General features: G+C 50.1%; 2 protein-coding genes and 1 long non-coding RNA gene across 3 annotated transcripts in view; all 3 read right to left on the minus strand.

Annotated features, from left to right (window-relative positions):
• Positions 1-515: 515 nt before the first annotated feature.
• Positions 516-17,455, minus strand: opn4xb (opsin 4xb; the record flags this gene model as incomplete). The annotated part of the gene is made up of 11 exons (XM_084690798.1): positions 17,340-17,455; positions 15,682-15,746; positions 9,282-9,517; positions 5,654-5,787; positions 5,044-5,247; positions 4,565-4,736; positions 3,253-3,414; positions 2,694-2,801; positions 2,289-2,463; positions 1,259-1,399; positions 516-806 (listed from the first exon to the last, which is right to left on the minus strand). Coding segments are annotated over exons 1-11 (1,695 nt in total), but the record flags the coding sequence as incomplete, so codon positions are not given.
• Positions 17,456-17,853: 398 nt separating this feature from the next.
• LOC146233183 (uncharacterized) lies at positions 17,854-18,541 on the minus strand. The gene is made up of 2 exons (XR_014742196.1): positions 18,240-18,541; positions 17,854-18,066 (listed from the first exon to the last, which is right to left on the minus strand). It is a non-coding gene; the product is annotated as an uncharacterized LOC146233183 (long non-coding RNA).
• A 104-nt stretch (positions 18,542-18,645) lies between these two features.
• egflam (EGF-like, fibronectin type III and laminin G domains) overlaps positions 18,646-20,461 on the minus strand; it is a 20,332-nt gene continuing 18,516 nt past the window's right edge. Inside the window, 2 exon segments of the mRNA XM_084690587.1 lie at positions 18,646-18,797; positions 19,898-20,001. Of these exon segments, the coding sequence (XP_084546713.1) occupies positions 18,646-18,797; positions 19,898-20,001 (256 nt within the window).

The following is a 20,461-nucleotide window of genomic DNA, read 5'->3' on the forward strand; positions in this document are numbered from 1 at the left end:
AGTTGTTAGGAGAAACCTTTACATGATAGTTCTTTGTTGGTTCTGAGAGTGAAGGAGGTCATCAGGAGTTCCTCAGGAGGTCATCAGGAGGTCATCAGGGGTCAACATCGTCCTGCATCGTCCCCGGCCCCCCGTAGATCGTCCTCGGAGAGAGTTCAAACCGTGTCCGGCCGGTGTGGTCAGGTGGAGAGGAACCGTTCCACCGACCCGATAAGTTCTGAAGAGCAGTTCAACGTCCTCAGGTCCTCCAGGATCGTTCTGTTCTCTCTGCTCACATCTCCAGCTTTCTCCTCCTGGTACAGACCTCTCTTTTCCCTGCCTCCCAAAACATCCTCCCTCTCCTCCTCCTCCCTCTCTTCCTCCTCCTCCTCCCTCTCCTCCTCCCTCTCCCCCTCCTCCCTCTTCTCCTCCTCCCTCTCCTCCTCCCCCTCCTCCCTCTCCCCCTCCTCCCTCTCCTCCTCCTCCCTCTCCTCCTCCCTCTCCTCCTCCCCCTCCTCCCTCTCCCTCTCCTCCCTCTCTTCCTGGTTGATGAGGCTGCTCTCAGACGTGGTGCTGATGATGATCTGTGGGATGGGGGGGTCCAGTTGACCGGGAGGCAGTCCAGTGGTGGCCAGCTGGCCCATGCTGCTTCTGTGCTGCCCGCTCAACCTGCTTCCTGCGCTGGCCTCCTCCGCACCGCTGAACAGCTGGACGCTCTGGCTCCGCCGGCCGGGCAGGAACAGCAGGGGGACGGTCGCCATGGTGACGGAGCTGGAGACCAACTCGTGTTCGCAGGCGCCGGCGGGGTCAGCCACGGTTGGCTGAGGCTGGGGGAACACACGCGAGAGACAGAGAGACACGCAGACCACTTTGGTTAGAGACGACCAATGATCTCAGAGCTGTGTTTGGCTTTAGGATGTTACGTCATGGCAGAAAAAAACTTTGGTGGTTTAGGCAGTTTGGGGTCATGGTTATGGTTGGGTTGAGGGTCATGGTTGGGGTTGGTGGTCATGGTTGGGGGTCATGGTTGGTGGACATGGTTGGGGGTCATGGTTGGGGGTCATGGTTGGGGGTCATGGTTGGAGGTCATGGTTGGGGGTCATGGTTGGGGGTCATGGTTGGGGGTCATGGTTGGGGGTCAGGGTTGGTGGTCATGGTTGGGGGTCATGGTTGGGGGTCATGGTTGGGGGTCATGGTTGGGGGTCATGGTTGGGGGTCATGGTTGGGGGTCATGGTTGGGGGTCATGGTTGGGGTTGTGCAGATGGGAGCTCCCCTCACCCTCTCTGCAGAGTGTAACTTAGTCTTGTCTTTCAGGAGCCTCTTCTTGCTTTGCTGTCCTCTGGGCACGCCAAAGGTCGTCATGCTCCTGAATGAGTCAGTCTTCCTCTGCAGGGAGTCTAGCTCCACGTCCACAAACACCTGCACGCATGGAATACACAGGGTTAGGGTCGGGGATAGGGGCTGGGGCTGCGGCTGGGGCTGGGACTGGGCCTGGAGGGCCGGGGCTGGGGGCTGGGGGCTGGGGACTGGGACTGGGACTGGGACTGGGCCTGGGGGCTGGGACTGGGACTGGGGACTGGGGCTGGGGACTGGGGGCGGGGGCTGGGGGCTGGGGGCTGGGAGCTGGGGGCTGGGGGCTGGGGGCTGGGGGCTGGGGGCTGGGGGCTGGGGGCTGGGGCTTGGCCTGACCCTAAACCTGAACACAGGGAACCCATCTCTGGTCTGCTGCTCTGGGTTTACATTCTCATGAAAAGGCTCAGAAAATGTTTTCTGAACCCTCCAGCGACGAGACTGAGCTGTAAGTCCTCTGAGAAAGGTAGCAAGCTCAGCCCAGACAGATTTCACACACTCGCTCTTTTTGACTCTGCCTTCAAAGAGCCACGGTCTTAACGCACAGCTGTTTGTGAAACATTTGACAGCTAAAATACAGTGATAGAAGTTCTGTTATCTGGTCATAACAACTTGACGTTTCTTTCTTTTTGTCTGTTGGTGTGTTCTTTTCCTGGATGAGAGTATTTTGCTTCAGGATGTTACATCATGTAAGGAAATGAATTTTTGGTTTGGGTTGAGTTCTCTTGTTGTGTTTTGAGTGCTCCTGTTATTTTTCCAGAAAAATAAGGACTTTCGTTTTTGGATACTTAAAAAAAAAAAAAAAAAAAAAAACAAGACACACAGGCAAACAATAAAAGAAAAACTGAAATGAGTCTGACTTTTGTCTGACCTTTGACCTATCTCTTGTATGATCCAGACCCCCAGCACCCCTGACAACCCAACACCGTCCTAACCCCGCCCCCGGGGTCCTCCGTACCACGTCATTGGATGAGAGTGAGGAGGAGGGGCAGAAGTGTGTCCTGGATACGGTGGATTGGCGGCTGATGGTGGAGTCTCGATAGGAGGACTCGCTGTTGAAGGAGGAGATGCACTCCTTCCTTGGGGAGGGTTGTAGACACCGTAAACATGGCACCTTCTCTGCCAGGGTTGTCCTGTGTGTGTGGGGGGGGGGGGGGCAGGTTTAGCCAAACTGAAGGATAAATCTACCAGGTGTGTATGAGATCATGGCGAGTCTGTCATCTTGGTGTGCATAATGGTGTTGATATGTTGGAGCCTGTATTAGGTATATGCATAGATGAAGGGGTTATAGATGGTGGAACCCTACCTGTATTTGGTGTGTATGATTGCGTAGATGAAGGGGTTATAGATGGTGGAACCCTACCTGTATTTGGTGTGGATGATTGCGTAGATGAAGGGGTTGTAGATGGTAGAGGCCTTGGCAATGACTGCAGGGACAGCTTTCGAGTATGGAGACAGGATGTTCGCATACCTTCAAAGATGAAACCAGAGAACTATCACCACACCGTCCCAGAACGGACGAGGAGGAAAATTAACTAACATAATAATCCATCCATCGCAGAGCAATGAAGAGAAATGGAGGGATTAATCCCAAATCCAAAATGACAGCTGCTGCGTTGGGGAGAGTGCAGAGAGCCTGGTAAACACAGACTGTTCCTCGACTCTAACCACCAAAATACGGTTTGAACTATCAACTTTGATGTTGCATTTTTTCCGCACTGTGCTGTAAATTTGTTTAGGACATGTATTCCTTGTTGCATCAAGCCTGGTAGCTGAGAGTTTTTTTCAGCACTGTTCCTGGTAAATTAAGACCCTTCCTTAACTGAACTACGCACTTTTAATCCTTGATTTTTCTTCTTCTTTCTCTTGACCTTTTGCATGCACTGTTGCTATAGCGCTGTGGCGCGCCCAGGCCCACTCACCCTGCCCAAGATATGAGAGTGACGCAGGCGTACGGAGACCAGGAGAGGACATACACCACGATGACCACAAAGGCAATCTTGGCCAGCTTCCACTCGTTCTTGATGTTCTTCTGCCGGACCTTGAGAGACTTCCTGGCCTGCGTCCCCAGACGCTGAACCTCCCTGTTGGGGAGAGAACACCACACCTTTCAGGAGCCAGGTTCCTCGGGCTCTTCCAACGCCGCTCCTCAGGGCCAACTGTCCTGAATGTTCTAGACGTTTCCTTGTTCCAACACACCCGATTCAGATAACTGGGTTGTTATAAGGCTTCTGTAAAGCATAAGAACCCGTTCATGAGAATCAGGTGTGTTGGAGCAGGGAAACATCTACAACATGCAGGACAGGGGGTCCCTGAGGACCAATGTTAAAGACCATAGCCCTACGGTAGAAAAAACCTTGTCCTGCTTTTTCGCCGTGGGAACACCCCTCAGGGAACTCAGTTCAGGTTCCTCTCTCTTAGTTCTAAGCAGAATCGTTTCATAACGATGGTAATGGTTAAATAAACCGTTTTGTCTGGAAACAGTTAAAGGGTTGCCCCCCACAGGAGAGAGAGAAGAGTCCTTCACGGTTGGAAGGAACCTTGCTTTAGATGGTACTTTATTGGCCACGAGGGAAATAAAAGGGACACTACTTTTAGAATGTGCGTCCGTGTGTGTGTGTGTGTGTGTGTGTGTGTGTGTGCGCGTGTGTGTGTGTGTGTGTGGAGGGGGGGGGGCACAGCCCCCCTCCAGGCCCGACTGAGCAGCTGGTATTTCCCCTGGCTCAGAATGTGGCATTTGATTGGACATGGTTGTCAGGGTGGCATGTACATGTGTGTATGTGTGTGTGGGAGAAAGAGAGAGAGAGAGAGAGAGAGAGAGAGAGAGAGAGAGAGAGAGAGAGAGAGAGAGAGAGAGAGAGAGAGAGAGAGAGAGAGAGAGAGAGAGAGAGAGAGAGAGAGAGAGAGAGAGAGAGAGAGAGAGAGAGAGAGAGAGAGAGAGAGAGAGAGAGAGAGAGAGAGAGAGAGAGAGAGAGAGAGAGAGAGAGAGAGAGAGAGAGAGAGAGAGAGAGAGAGAGAGAGAGAGAGAGAGAGAGAGAAAGAGAGAAAGAGAGAAAGAGAGAGAGAAAGAGGGAGGGAGGGAGGGAGGGTGGGTTATGGTTGATGATGTAACAGTGAATGTTTCATACTTTCTCTCTGGGATTTTTAAGGACTCAAAGTGTGTGTGTGTGCATGTGTGTGTATGTGTGCATGTGTGTGTGTGTGTGTGTGTGTGTGCGTGTGTGTATTTCATACCTGCCGGCGCTGCGTATAGCCAGGAACATGCAGAGGTAGCAGTACAGGATGATTGCCAAAGGAGCGAAAAACACACAGCAGCACAACATCATGGTGTAGCTGCGATTGGATACTGAGTACGTGACATAGTCCCAGGTACAGGATGTCATCAGGCCCTCGGGGATATAGGAGCCTGGAAGGCACAAAAGACAGAAAAAGAAAAAAGGCATAGGTCAGTACTGATTTGTCAGGACTAATGTACAGGATTAGGATACAACACAGGTGTGTGTGTGTGTGTGTATGTGTGTGTGTGTGTGTGTGTGTGTGTGTGTGTGTGTGTGTGTGTGTGTGTGTGTGTGTGTGAGTGAGTGAGTGAGTGAGAGAGAGAGACAGAGAGAAAGACAGAGACAGAGAGAGGCAGAGAGAGAGGGAGGGAGAGAGAGAGAACTAAAAGAGTTCAAACAGGCTTCACACTGATGTCTGGTTCGTTGTGGACTCACTCCAGCCCACTAGGGGCGCCAGGCTCCAGGCGAGGGAGTACAGCCACACCAAAAGGATGGCCTGGGTAGTGCGGCGCTTTGAGGACCAGCGGATGGCCCGCAGCGGCTGGGTGATCACCACGTAGCGGTCGATGGAGATAGCCAGGAGGTTGATCATGGAGGTGATCCCAAACAGAGCGCCGCAGAATGCGTACAGTTTACAGCCTGGTCACACACACAAAGAAAGACAGGTAGATTGATTAAAACCTGGTCACACACAGAGGAAGACAAGTAGATTGATTACAACCTGGTCACACACGGAGAAAGACTGGTCGATAGATTACAACCTGGCTACAGAACACACACACATACACACATGGGAAGACATAGATTACAGCGTGTTTACACACACACACACACACACACGGAAAGACATAGATTACAGCCTGTTTACACACACAGAGTGAAACATCCTGGTTGAACGGTCAGAGCTAACACAGCTAACACAGCTAACACGCTGGTTTCATAAACAATCAGAAGGAGAGACCTACGTGCTGTCTGCCTAGGACGCTCTGCGGGGGAGGCGGGGGAGGGGAGGAGGGCGTGGGAGGGGAGAGATAAGGTGTCTCACCCGTCTCTCCGAACACCCACTCTCTGTTGAGGCAGTTGATGAAGAAGATGGGCGTCTGGGTGAAGGCCATGAGGAAGTCGCTGATGGCCAGGTTTACGATGAAGTAGTTGGGGAGGTTACGAAGCTTCTTGTTGCTGGAGCACACAGTGAGACCGAGTTAGCCGCTGTTAGCTTAGCATCACATGCAATGCTGTAGGGAAACGGAGTTAGCCGCTGTTAGCTTAGCATCACATGCAATGCTGTAGGGAGACGGAGTTAGCCGCTGTTAGCTTAGCATCGCATGCAATGCTGTAGGGAGACGGAGTTAGCCGCTGTTAGCTTAGCATCACATGCAATGCTGTGTACATGTGATAAGGTACTGATAATAGTCATTTGATCACATTTTTATATTCCGAAGTTGGATAAGGGGATTCGAACCAGTGACCACTAGATCTGCAGTCTGCCAGTGAGCAATATTGTCCAAAAAGCGTCAACCTTATGCTAACATCATACCAACCATCAAATAACACTGAACTAACCATCTAACCATCGACCAAAACTAAACTTTCAATTACTATGATGTTAAACTTTCCCAATATACAAACATAGTGAACTGAGATCTCACTTCAAACCAAGGCTGAGGCATGTGTCATCTGTTGCCGTGGTCGTGTTCTAAGCAGGGGCCCCTTCAGGTGTTTAAACAAACCTTAAACTAGGCGGTTCTTCACCCCACAACGCGGTCAAGGTGTATGAACACATCTGTCTCCTCCTCCTACGTTCTAAAGCCTGAATGTGCATGCCGTGATGTGGTACTGACCTACTAAACACACGCCACTGGTCAATTCAGGAGCAAACATTTAATCTGGGGAAGAAAATGCAACAAAAGCTTCGGTAATTCTCTTACTGTCCTGTTTTCATGTTTTTTTTATCTCTCTTTCTCTCTCTCCATTTCTTTCTCTCTCTCCATCTCTTTCTCTGTCCATCTCTCTTTCTCTCTCTCCATCTCTTTCTCTGTCTATCTCTCTTTCTCTCTCTCCATCTCTCTTTCTTACTCTCTCTCCATCTCTCTTTCTCTCTCTCCATCTCTCTTTCTTACTCTCTCTCCATCTCTCTTTCTCTCTCTCCATCTCTCCATCTCTCTCTCTCTCTCTCTCTCTCTCTCTCTCTCTTTGTGACACTCTCTCCCTGTTCACCTTTACTGCCCCGACCCAATTTCTCAAATGAATTAACATCAGTAACATAATAGACAAGATGGTGGGGTAGATTCTCCGTGAACTACGACTAAAATGGAGGATAATCCTGGAACTACAAACACCACACTTCCTTGTGCTGGATAGTCAGAGCATCCAGATGTGACAAGAACCCATGTCGCCTGTCTACCTCATGTCATGCAGAACTATAACATCTGATCGTTTCTATGAGGATTTAGGAGGTTTGGGGTTAAAGGTCAGGGTTAGGACTAAGGGGCAGGTTAGGAGAGTTAGGGGTTAGGAGGGTTAGGGGTTAGGAGGGTTAGGGGTTAGGAGGGTTAGGGGTTAGGGGTTAAGAGGGTTAGGGGTTAGGAGGGTTAGGGGTTAGGGGTTAGGAGGGTTAGGGGTTAGGAGGGTTAGGGGTTAGGGGTTAGGAGGGTTAGGGGTTAGGGGTTAAGTGTAGGGTTAAGGTTCAGGTAAGGAAAACATTATTTTAAAGGGGACTGAATTGTGAGTCCCAAGAATTGCAAAACAAATGTGTGTGTGTGTGCTAACCGACATACTATTCTCACACATGCATACTGTACACACTACACACTATACAAACACACACAGTTAATAGCCTCCAGTTAGAGATACATTGCTCTGGCTACAGGTCAATACAAGTCACCCCATCCAGAACTCTGGACTATGTGGTTCTTTTTATTTCATTATTACTGACAGCTCTTGTGAAGAAAAAACCCCACACTGCACTTATGCATAGTGCGTGTATCTCATTCAATATTTCTAACATTGGCCTGTGACCTAACCTTGGGGGGAGGCATGAAAGAGAAGCAGAAACCAATTAAGACAACATTTTATCTCAAGTCTGCAACGTACAAGGGACTGTATCAAGACATATCAAATATAGATATTCTTTGGCACTAGCCTTCGGGAAAAATACACCCCAGACATTATAACTCACAGACACAAATGGACTAGTCTTGTCCTCTACCCCCCCCCCCCCCCAGAGCTATCTCCAGATGAAGGCATCTTTAATATTCTCTTTCCTGTTTCCTCGGCGAGGAAATGTAGAGAGTGAGGGCTGGATAGCTGCGTTCCACGAGCATGAGTGTGAGCAGGGGCTAAATGGAGCGTGCTCAGCATCTGCATACACGACATGACATCACCCAGATCTACCCGACAAACAGTCACATGACACTCGCCATCACCCAGATCTACCCGACAAACAGTCACATGACACTCGCCATCACCCAGATCTACCCGACAAACAGTCACACGACATGACATCACCCAGATCTACCCGACAAACAGTCACACGACATGACTCGCCATCACCCAGATCTACCCGACAAACAGTCACACGACATGACTCGCTATCACCCAGATCTACCCGACAAACAGTCACATGACACTCGCCATCACCCAGATGTACCCGACAAACAGTCACATGACACTCGCCATCACCCAGATCTACCCGACAAACAGTCACATGACACTCGCCATCACCCAGATCTACCCGACAAACAGTCACATGACACTCGCCATCACCCAGATCTACCCGACAAACAGTCACATGACACTCGCCATCACCCAGATCTACCCGACAAACAGTCACATGACACTCGCCATCACCCAGATCTACCCGACAAACAGTCACATGACACTCGCCATCACCCAGATCTACCCGACAAACAGTCACATGACACTCGCCATCACCCAGATCTACCCGACAAACAGTCACATGACACTCGCCATCACCCAGATCTACCCGACAAACAGTCACATGACACTCGCCATCACCCAGATCTACCCGACAAACAGTCACGTTGTTTCTTTCCTGTTATCTCCTTGCTACAGAGAGTGAAGGTTTCGTAGTTTGGAATCATCAAAAGAATCTGTGTTCGACAAAAACACGAGGATTATCCATGCTGACCTGTTGCTTGGCTCCACTGAGAAAAACTCAGAGAGAATCCTCGCGTTTAACCGCTGATGGACCGCCATGACATGTTTCTAATCCCAAAACAGGGAATATCTACAAAGATTACAGTGTCTGCCCTCTCGCGGGCCATAACAAAGATTATAGATGAACCACGTTCAGTGTCCTGAGAAGATTATTAACGTCGAACCGAGAAAGGTTATAATGAAGATTATAGTGTCAGTTGAATTCTCTCGGCTGCAGTTGAGATTATGATTAAAAAATTTGCTTGACTACACAGCCTCTGAATCTGGATATTTTCGGATTAAAGAGGATATAAAATCTGGATAGAGCAACGATTAAAGTATCAGTTTTTGTTCTAAAAGGTTGAAGTTAAGACTCTATTTCAGCTCTGTGGTCGTAGGCCGACAGCAGAGTCTACTGTACTGTTGCATGACTGGTTCAAACAGTCCTTTAAGGAGGAAATACTGGCCTGACCACGTAGAAACTTTCTACACACTAAGTGGACTCTTCGCTCTACCTGTAGAACGCGAACATGACCAGGGCGTTCCCCGTCATCCCCAGGATTCCGATCACCACGACGACGCAGGCGATGATGTAGTGGGCGTGGTCGGGGACGTCTACCTTCTTGAAGAAGCTCTGCGCAGGAGGCTCCTCCCCCTGAGGTCGAGGGTCATGAAGCTCCATGGCAACACTCTCTCTCTCCCACCAGCCTGGAGGCCCCAGCATGAGGACCCCCTCTTCACAGCACAGATCCTGACACACACACACACACACACACAATGTTAACACACCATACACACACACACACACACACACACACACACCATCATACACACACATGCTCTAGTTGTCAAGATCACTTTGGTAATCACGTGAACACAGTTTAGTACAGTCAACAATCACCACTTCTCCCGTCACCAATCACAAAACCCTTCACACGCCACACACACACACAAGTATGAACACCATACACACACAACCACTCCTCCTACCAATCACTAAAGCACCACGCATACACACCACACACACACACACCCACAGACACCACTTCTACAACCGTTAATCACTAAAACACCTCACACACACACACACACACACACACACACACACCAGCATCCCTCCCCCCAGGAAGTCCGTAGACCTGACAGCCCCTGCTGAACCCCCCGGCGAGCACACAGTCAAGCCAACACAGGTCCCAGACACAGCTCAAACTTACCTCACACACTGAGAAGGACTCCACACACACACTCCTCCACACAGCCGCCCCAACACGCTCTCGCTGTCAGCGTCCTGCAGACCCAGATGCTGCCACGCGCCACTCAGAGAGACTCTGGTCTTCTCTCTCTCTCTGCTCTCTCTCTGCTCTCTCACTGCTCTCTCACTCGCTCACACTGACCCTCCCCTTCCCCTCTCTCTCTCTCTCTCTCTCTCTCTCTCCCTCCCTCTCTCTTCCTCTCTTTCTCTCTCTAGTATTGCCCTCCTGCTGTTGGAGCCCTCTATCACTCTTTCTCTATATCCCTCTCTCTCTTTTTCTCTGTATATTTCTGTCTCTCACTCTCTAACTCCCACCCACCCACCCACCCACCCACCCACCCTCCCTCTCTCCCTCTCCCTCTCCCTCTCCCTCTCCCTCTCCCTCTCCCTCTCCCTCTCCCTCTCCCTCTCCCTCTCCCTCTCCCTCCCTCCCTCCCCCCTCTCCCCTCTCCCTCGTTCCCTTCTTCCCATCCTCCCTCTCTCTTTCCCTCCCTCTCGCCACTCCCTCCCTCTCTCCCTCTCTCTCTCCCTCCCTCTCTCTCTCCCTCTCTCTCACTCTCTCTCTCCCTCTCTCTCTCTCTCTCTCTCTCTCTGAATGAACATCTGCACGCTAGCCTGGTCCAGAGCCCCACCACTCAGAGGACTTATGTAAGACAGTGTGTCTATCAGCATTCATCTTAGTGTCTCCAGCCGCCCAACACAAGTGGCTGTACCTCTAACCCTCACCCTCAGCAGACAGACAGGCAGACAGAGAGAGAGACAGGCAGAGAGAGAGAGAGACAGGCAGACAGAGAGAGAGACAGGCAGAGAGAGAGAGAGACACGCAGACAGAGATAGAGAAAGACAGGCAGACAGAGAGAGAGACAGGCAGAGAGAGAGACAGGCAGACAGAGAGAGAGACAGGCAGACAGAGAGAGAGAGAGACAGGCAGACAGAGAGAGACAGGCAGATAGAGAGACAGGCAGACAGAGAGAGAGATAGGCAGACAGACAGACAGGCAGACAGAGAGAGACAGGAAGACAGGCAGATAGGTGGTCTTCTCCTGATGCTGTCAATCACATGACAGAGAGAGGATGCTACTCTCACCCCTGCTGCCTCCCTATATGGAGCCAAGTGGAGGAGAGAGGGATGAGGGCAGGAGAGAGGGATGAGGGCAAGGGAGGGGCAGAAGAGAATGAGGGGAGGAGAGGATGAGGGGGGGAGAGGGGGACGAATGGAGGAGAGGGGGATGAGGGGAGGAGAGAGGGATGAGGGCAAGGGAGGGGCAGAAGAGAATGAGGGGAGGAGAGGATGAGGGGGGGAGAGGGGGACGAATGGAGGAGAGGGGGATGAGGGGAGGAGAGAGGGATGAGAGGGGGGGAGAGGGGGAGAGGAGAGAGAGGGGGGAGGGGGGAGAGAGGGAGAGAGGGGGGAAGGAATGCTGTGATTAAGACGATAAAGCTAAAGCTCCGGGGAGAGGGGATGAGAGAGAGGAGGAGGAGACAGAGGAGGAGGAGAAGGAGAGAAAAGGGAACTAAACAGTTGTGAGAGAGATGGTAATCTGTGTCTGTGGGCGTGCGCTTGTGTGTGTGTGGTCATGGTGTTTGTGTGTGTGCGTGCATGTTTGTGTGCATGTGTGCTCATGGTGGTCATTTATGTGTGTGTGCATGTATGCGCGTGTATCTGTGTGTGTGTGTGCGATTCCATCTGACTGGTTCACTGAGGAGATGCACCATGCCGGAAGGCAAAGAAGGGTTGAGACCCTGAACAGCTTAAGTGTGTGTGTGTGTGGTTGTGTGTGTATGTGTGCATGGACTTGTTTACATTCATACGCATGTATGTGCATCCTTTTGTGTGTGTGTGTGTGAGGGAGGGAGGGAGGGAGGGAGGGAGGGAGGGAGGGAGGGAGGGAGGGAGGGAGGGAGGGAGGGAGGGAGGGAGGGAGGGAGGGAGGGAGGGAGGGAGGGAGGGAGGGAGGGAGGGAGGGAGGGAGGGAGGGAGGGAGGGAGGGAGGGAGGGAGGGAGGGAGGGAGGGAGGGCTGAACCAGATAGGAAGAGAGTGATGGTGACTTAGTTCTTTCATCTCTTTAATCCGCCTGTGACACTCATGGAGTATAGCTCTCTGGAAGGCAGTGTGTGTGTGTGTGTGTGTGTGTGTGTGTGTGTGTCATCTCACCCCTGGTCCCAGGTCAGTGTTGTCACCAGGCCCTCAACAAGAGTTGAGATTCACTTTCACTCCAGCAGACAGAACAGACACTTGAGAGGATAGGAACTCAGTCATCTCTCTCACTCTCACTCTCTCTCTCTCTCTCTCCCTCTCTCCCTCTCTCCCTCTCTCCCTCTCTCCCTCTCTCCCTCTCTCCCTCTCTCCCTCTCTCTCTCTCTCTCTCTCTCTCTCTCTCTCTCTCTCTCTCTCTCTCTCTCTCTCTATTTATCTATCTATCTCTCGCTCTCTCCCAATCTCTCTCTCGTTCCTTCTCTCCTACATTCATCCCTCTCCCCTTTCTCCATCTCTCTTGCTTCCTCTCTCCTCTCTCAGTCCATCTCTCTTGCTTCCTCTCTCCTCTCTCAGTCCATCTCTCTTGCTTCCTCTCTCCTCTCTCACTCCATCTCTCTTGCTTCCTGTCTCCTCTCTCAGTCCATCTCTCTTGCTTCCTGTCTCCTCCTGTCATCCCTCCATCCCTCTCTTACTCATGGTAACCGTAGTAACCAGCACACCTTCTCCCTGACAGCTCCTAGATTCTAAACAGATCCAGTCGAGGCTTGTCAGTGGATCTTTCACAGTGGCGTAACTGTTTACTATAAAGTTGTTCCTGTGCTTCTATCAATGGGATTAAACAGGATTTTTTGAACCCTCTCTCTTTCCTCCTCTCTCATAATATAAACATAACTAGATGTCCTTGACTGGCACCTCTCTCTCTCTCTCTCTCTCTCTCTCGCTCTCTCCCTCTTTCTCACTGTCTTTCTCTCTATCACACACAATCTGCTTATGTGGAAAGAACATTTGAATTTGTATGACGTGTTCATTGGAAAGTCCTATAATTTACCAAGCGCAGTTCAACAATCCAATGAGCCAATTAACATTGAGTCAAGCCATGCCCACCGCCAGCCAGAACATGCCCAGGGCAAGGATGCCACGCTGGGCCGCTCTGGGAGGTCGATACCCCCCTCCCTCTTGGCCTCTGGAGGATAGCAGCAGTTCTGTAGATTCTCCTAAAAGCTGAACCGATCTCCTCTACCTGCTCTACTCCCTACACTTTCATTGTCGATTTCATGAATTAAAAGTTATAAATATCTTTAGGATCTGTTTCTAAACACAGCGTCCATCCAGCGCCCCCCGAAGGCCAGTGGTTTAATGATACCCTGATACGCACACAGCATTATTACCTGACTTTCAGAGGATGTCCAGTGCTGTCTGAAAAGAACAAAACAGGCAATATAACTCTCTCTTTTTCTCTCTCTGTCTTTTTCTCCCAGTCTGTTCTCTATCTCTCTCTCTCTTTTTCTCTCTCCTTCGCTGATTAGCTTTCTCTTATCTTCTCATCATCTTGTATTCTGTCTCCATGTTCACATTCTTTCTCCTTTCACGCCCCCATTCCCACGACTCCCCCTCCCTCTCTCCATCACCTCTCTCCCTCTCCTCACTCCATCCTTTCTCTTCTCTTCTTTCTCTAAATTACCCCCTCCCTCTCTCCCTCTACCACTCCCCTTCTCCCTTTCTCTCTCTCCCTCCCCCTCCCCTCTCTCTCCCCCTCTCCATCTCCACCTCTCCCTCCCCCAGTCTCCCCCAGTCTCTCCCTCCTCCCTCCCCCTCTCCCTCTCCGTATGCTGTCCAAACATGGTGATGTGGGCTCTTCTATACAGCAGGGATTACGGTCAGATCTCCAGCCCCCATAATCCCTTATTCAACTCTGTTAATGCAACATGTGTGAGGACGATGTCACTTCCTGTCCAAAGTTACACTCTACTGTCCAGGGTTGGTGCAAAGCAAGCAGGGCAGATGCAACTAGTCATTTTGTTCCTTTCTGGTTATTATTCCTGGTTGGTGAAATGCTACGAGTTGAAACAGATGGTGACATTATTTACTTTTGGCTCATCTTGTTTTATTATTTGTATGTGCCTTGAATGAACAGCAGAAATATTCATTTTCATTCTACTGTCTGATACAAATGGAGTGGGCTGGTATTGATGTTGAGCATGCAGTACAGAAAACAACAGTTGATTTGGGGTATAAAGTCTAACTAAACTCCAAAAACTCTTTTTACATTCAACCCCCTAGAGCTAAAGCTCATACACATGCTAAATGTTCAGCAATCCTGGTCTTTGCACAAGTGTTGTTTTAGATAGTTTGGTGGAAAATCCTCTCAAATCTTTTAACCCCCGGGGCTCACAAACGTTTGAAGAAAGTCGAACAGCAGCTCCCATCTCAGCCCCCCCCCCTCCTCCATCCCCCCTCCTCCATCCCTCCTCCTCCATCCCCCCTCCTCCATCCCCCCTCCTCCATCCCTCCTCCATCCCTCCTCCTCCATCCCTCCTCCATCCCTCCTCCTCCATCCCTCCTCCTCCATCCCCCCTCCTCCATCCCTCCTCCATCCCTCCTCCATCCCTCCTCCTCCATCCCTCCTCCTCCATCCCTCCTCCTCCATCCCCCCTCCTCCATCCCCCCTCCTCCATCCCCCCTCCTCCATCCCTCCTCCATCCCTCCTCCATCCCCCCTCCTCCATCCCCCCTCCTCCATCCCCCCTCCTCCATCCCCCCTCCTCCATCCCTCCTCCATCCCTCCTCCTCCATCCCTCCTCCATCCTTCCTCCTCCTCCATCCCTCCTCCTCCATCCCTCCTCCTCCATCCTTCCTCCTACACCCACCTCCCGGCTCAGCAGAACGCTGTACCTGTGTTGAACACAGGCACATTCTAACCCCAGGACACATGTAACCCCAGCACACATTCTAACCCCAGCACACATGTAACCCCAGGACACATGTAACCCCAGCACACATGTAACCCCAGCACACATGTAACCCCAGGACACATGTAACCCCAGCACACATGTAACCCCAGCACACATGTAACCCCAGCACACATGTAACCCCAGCACACATGTAACCCCAGGACACATGTAACCCCAGCACACATGTAACCCCAGCACACATGTAACCTCAGCACACATGTAACCCCAGCACACATGTAACCCCAGCACACATGTAACCCCAGGACACATGTAACCCCAGGACACATGTAACCCCAGCACACATGTAACCCCAGCACACATGTAACCCCAGGACACATGTAACCCCAGGACACATGTAACCCCAGGACACATGTAACCCCAGCACACATGTAACCCCAGGTGGCCAGGTGGGCCAGTAGATATTTTGGGGGTGGCACGTTTCACCAACAGCTTTTTACAGAGAAAAGTATGTTTAACTGTTGAACTGAGGGAATTTAGAAAAACTCACTGTATGTCAATCAATGTAGGGAGGCTGACCATACCCCCCCCCACACACACGCACAAACCACCACCATCCCCCCCTCCCCCCACCACCCGCTACACCAATGTTCCCTGCAGCTGTAACATATTTTATCTTGGGAGGGGTGGGTCATAGGTCATCAATCCCCCGACAGATCTAGGCTATGTTAATCTGAGTTAAGCATGTGTGTGTGTGTGTGTGTGTGTGTCCTTTACCAGCCTGCAGGGGCTCCCTCCTTCATTGCAAATAGCCCAGGGGGATTGACTTAACAGCACATAGCCTGCAACACATGAAAAAGAGGAAATTGTCTCTAAATTCTGAGAAACGCCAGTGACACGTGTACAGTAATGCTGGCTCTAAGCTCTTTCTCTTAAACACTGCGAGAACTGCGTTCATTCACGGACGAAATATGGAAAAAGTGAATTTGCTTCGATAAATGGAATTAGGTCTGAAGCCATCTGACCCAGCGACATGTCCAGGCGGGTCTCCTCTCTTACGAGAATGAAATTGTATCATAATCAAATTAATGCTTTTTCTATCGGGTAGTCGGATTAACCTACATTAAACGCAGATTAAGAAGGGTGCGGAGAAAGGGTTTGCTCTCAAACATGTAGGCGAAGTTATGGTAGTTGTTTAATAGCAGTTATGAAAACTCAGAGTGTAAGATATTTAGTGTGTTTCTGTCATTGTCTGAATTTCGATCTCTGATTCATAAATATTTGATGGTAGATATAGGATCAATAACAAACATACCGCATTTCTGATTACATAAACCAACGCATCTCTTCTAAAAAATAATAATTAGTGATTTCACTATATACTTATATTTAATAGAAAAACTAGTAGGCCTACATGTAGTGGAGTGTCTGAGTAATTAATGGGGCTATTTTGATCCAGGTGTGCGATGTAGCGCTTCCTGGGGTCTAAACACACATGGCATGCAAGATGAGCGACTGCAGATGTGTCATCGGTCTATTCTAATTTTCTGGTTCTTTAATCTCTCTATTTCCTTAAGGATTATGGTCATTTTAGGTCAAGAAAGAGTTTTGTGATTCCTTCAGGTCAAATTCGCAGTTCTTTCGTGCTCGAGTGATGATCGCTATGTTTTAATCTGGCTGTTTTCTCTCAAGGACATCAAAGTACATCTTGTTTCTGAAGCACGATCAAAGAAAGATTAAATGAATAGGCTATCTATTCAATGTATTACATTTCTTTAAAACAGAACTCCTGGGATCAGAAACGTTAATAACCGTTATTGCCAGCCTAGTTATTTCTTCCAACTATTAAACCTCTCTCTTTCTCTCTCTCAACCTATAAATCACATGGTTGTCTGCACATCCTCCATTATTGAATAATAGCATTCATTAAAGAACAAAAAACATCGCTAACTCTCAAAACAATTCGGTTTGGTCTAACACACAGTCAGAAACCATTCCGGACACTTAAAGTGGGCTCCTATTTTCCTTTTAAAAGCAATGCGGAAGGAAACTTTCCAGCAGCACCTCAACGTTCATTATATCTTTTGTGTTGTTAATGAATTATTGACGCTCACGACCTCGCCCGTTCTGGAGTTCAGAAGTCAAAGCAATTTCTGAATGGATGAAATGTGGGCTACTTTGAACAGGCGCTTCGATACCGCTGCCGCTGCGGTCAAAATGTCACGTTGAACATCGATGAATCAATGTCATGGTTCGAACATTGACCATTCTGATACCATCTAGCACATTTGTAACTCATGTAGCCTATCACTCGAGGGTATCCGCTGAATTGCAAGGCGGATTCTGGTACATTCGTTTAGAAACAACTTCCAACTGAAAACAGACAAACGTCACAATCATTTGATTTGCCCCCCATCCTTAACCGATACATTTACCGATCATCCTGTCCGGTGGCGTGCCAGACCCGAGGCATGGAGTAACTACATCGATCTTCACTGCGGGAGTTGTGAGAAGGGTTGTGAATGGAGGGTGTGTACGTGTTTGTGTGTGGTGACGCGGTTGGAGTTATAACTTCGATCGAATTCAATTAACCGTCGCTACGTCGTTGCTGCAGCGACCAGAACACAACCACCTCACGCACCTGCACAAAGAATATGCAGAGAGAATCAGAGTGAGAGAGTGTGAGAGAAAGGAAAGGAGAGGGTCAACTAATCCAAATGTATTTTGAAGCATTTGTCTGAGTGTGTGTGGTGGAGTGGTGTTTAATGAGGATGAAAATAGACCACGCTCATGGAACAGGAAGTTTAATCAAAATTAAGATCAATAAAAGCCAATCGGACATGAAATAAATAGTTTCATGTTGTCTTAAAAAACGGAGAAGAGGATTAACATTCAAAACAAGTTGATTTGTAGGAAAGTCCCAACATGTGAATTTGACACAACAAAAGAAAGAGTTAGGCATTTTTTATTCCAAATATCTGTCATAACCAAATATTTTCTTTGGAGGGACAATATCTTTTTTGTTTTGAACAAAACACAAGCAATTCATAGACACAATTCATCTCCAAAATAAAACTTCAAATATCAACAGGAGACATTCCCAGAATGCCCTGAAAGGGAGGTTCTCATTGCAGTCAATCTAGGCCTGGTCTGCAACTACATCTGGAGTGGAAACATTTAACAACACACACACATGCACGCTCACACACACACACACACCCACACACACACACACACACACTAGATTCATTGTCTGTCTTAAAATAAAATCTGAAACACATCTAAAAGGCTGGTGAAGACTACAGAACAGACACAACAACAACAGACCAACTAACCCAGGGTCAGCATCTCTTCTCCGCTGCCTCCTGTAGCTCCATCACAAACACTCTACCACATTCAGCTAGCTGGTGTGTCAAATCAATCGAATGAGGAAGTAGAAAAAAAAAAAATAGTACAATAAACACAGTAGAATCCAAATGTTCTAGTCTAAAAGGTCCTTTCTGGGTTCTCCCTCCTAGGTTCCCCTCTCAGCAACACGTCCGGTTCCACCACCCACCCCAGAGTTTTATGGTTCGGCCGTTACGTTTTGTCGTTGCCATAACGACGCCCAGTGACACAGCAGCCAACCTGATTGGAATGTTGGTTGATTGACTGGTTAGATTGAGCCAATCAACCAACCAATTAATCCATCAACCAATCAACCGGCAGTGTTGGGTTGGTTGAGCCAATGGCGGTGGTGCGTCAGTTGGAGCAGGTGTTGATGTTCTTGCCGTCTGCTGCGTCCTCCACCAGGGCCAGGTGGTAGTCTGTGGACAGGGTGAAGTGGGAGATGCAGCCCACCAGCCCCCTCATGTACTGTCTGTTGGTGTGCAGGGCGATCTCCTTCATACCACCTGCAGGGGGAGACACACGCAGTGACACACACAGTGACACACACAGTGACACACACAGTGACACAAGCAGTGACACAAGCAGTGACACACGCAGTGACACAAGCAGTGACACAAGCAGTGACACACACAGTGACACACGCAGTGACACAAGCAGTGACACAAGCAGTGACACACGCAGTGACACAAGCAGTGACACAAGCAGTGACACAAGCAGTGACACACGCAGTGACACAAGCAGTGACACAAGCAGTGACACACACAGTGACACACACAGTGACAAACACAGTGACACAAGCAGTGACACACACAGTGACACACGCAGTGACACAAGCAGTGACACACACAGTGACACACACAGTGGCACACACAGTGACACACACAGTGACACACACAGTGACACACACAGTGATAGACACACATTGACACACACAGTGACACACACAGTGACACAAGCAGTGACACACACAGTGACACACACAGTGATAGACACACAGTGACACACACAGTGACACACACAGTGACACACACAGTGACACACACAGGGTCACACACAGTGACACACACAGTGACACACGCAGTGACACAAGCAGTGACACACACAGTGACACACACAGTGACACACACAGTGACACACACAGGGTCACACACAGTGACACACACACAGTGACACACACAGTGACACACACAGTGACACACGCAGTGACACAAGCAGTGACACACACAGTGACACACACAGTGACACACACAGTGACAAACACAGTGACACACACAGTGACACACACAGTGACACACACAGTGACACACGCAGTGATAGACACAGTGACACACACAGTGATAGACACAGGGTCACACACAGTGATAGACACAGTGACACACACAGTGACACACACAGTGACACACACAGTGATAGACACACATTGACACACACAGTGACACACACAGTGACACACACAGTGATAGACACAGGGTCACAGCCTGCTATGGAAGCAGCTCTCAGCCCTGTCCCTGTGGCTGCACACACACAGAAACACACACACACAGGGAACGTCCACACACACACAAACAGACCAGATACGGTTGCTGTGACAACGTGGACGTACCGACGTAGAGGGGCCCATTGATGTTGAGCTGCCTCATGTTGCCGGGCGACCGTCCAGTCATGGCCCCGTAGTCATCCACCGTCAGCTTACCTGATTGGCCGTCCCTGGGGTGGGGTGGGGGGAGGGGGGGGTCACAGTTGACAGGTGAGGCAGGAGGTCTGGGGCGTTAGGGGTGTCACAGAGCTGGAGGGGGTAGAGGGAGGTGTGGAGGGTGAGGGGGGTCAGTCACCTGGTGGGTTAGGGGGTAGAGGGAGGTGTGGAGGGTGAGGGGGGGTCAGTCACCTGGTGGGTTAGGGGGTAGAGGGAGGTGTGGAGGGTGAGGGGGGTCAGTCACCTCGTGGGTTAGGGGGTAGAGGGAGGTGTAGAGGGTGAGGGGGGGTCAGTCACCTGGTGGGTTAGGGGGTAGAGGGAGGTGTAGAGGGTGAGGGGGGTCAGTCACCTGGTGGGTTAGGGGGTAGAGGGAGGTGTAGAGGGTGAGGGGGGTCAGTCACCTGGTGGGTTAGGGGGTAGAGGGAGGTGTAGAGGGTGAGGGGGGGTCAGTCACCTGGTGGGTTAGGGGGTAGA

The sequence above is a fragment of the Hypomesus nipponensis genome, chromosome 24 (genome assembly GCF_054491055.1).
Source record: "Hypomesus nipponensis isolate SF chromosome 24, ASM5449105v1, whole genome shotgun sequence".
NCBI classification, from domain to species: domain Eukaryota; kingdom Metazoa; phylum Chordata; class Actinopteri; order Osmeriformes; family Osmeridae; genus Hypomesus; species Hypomesus nipponensis.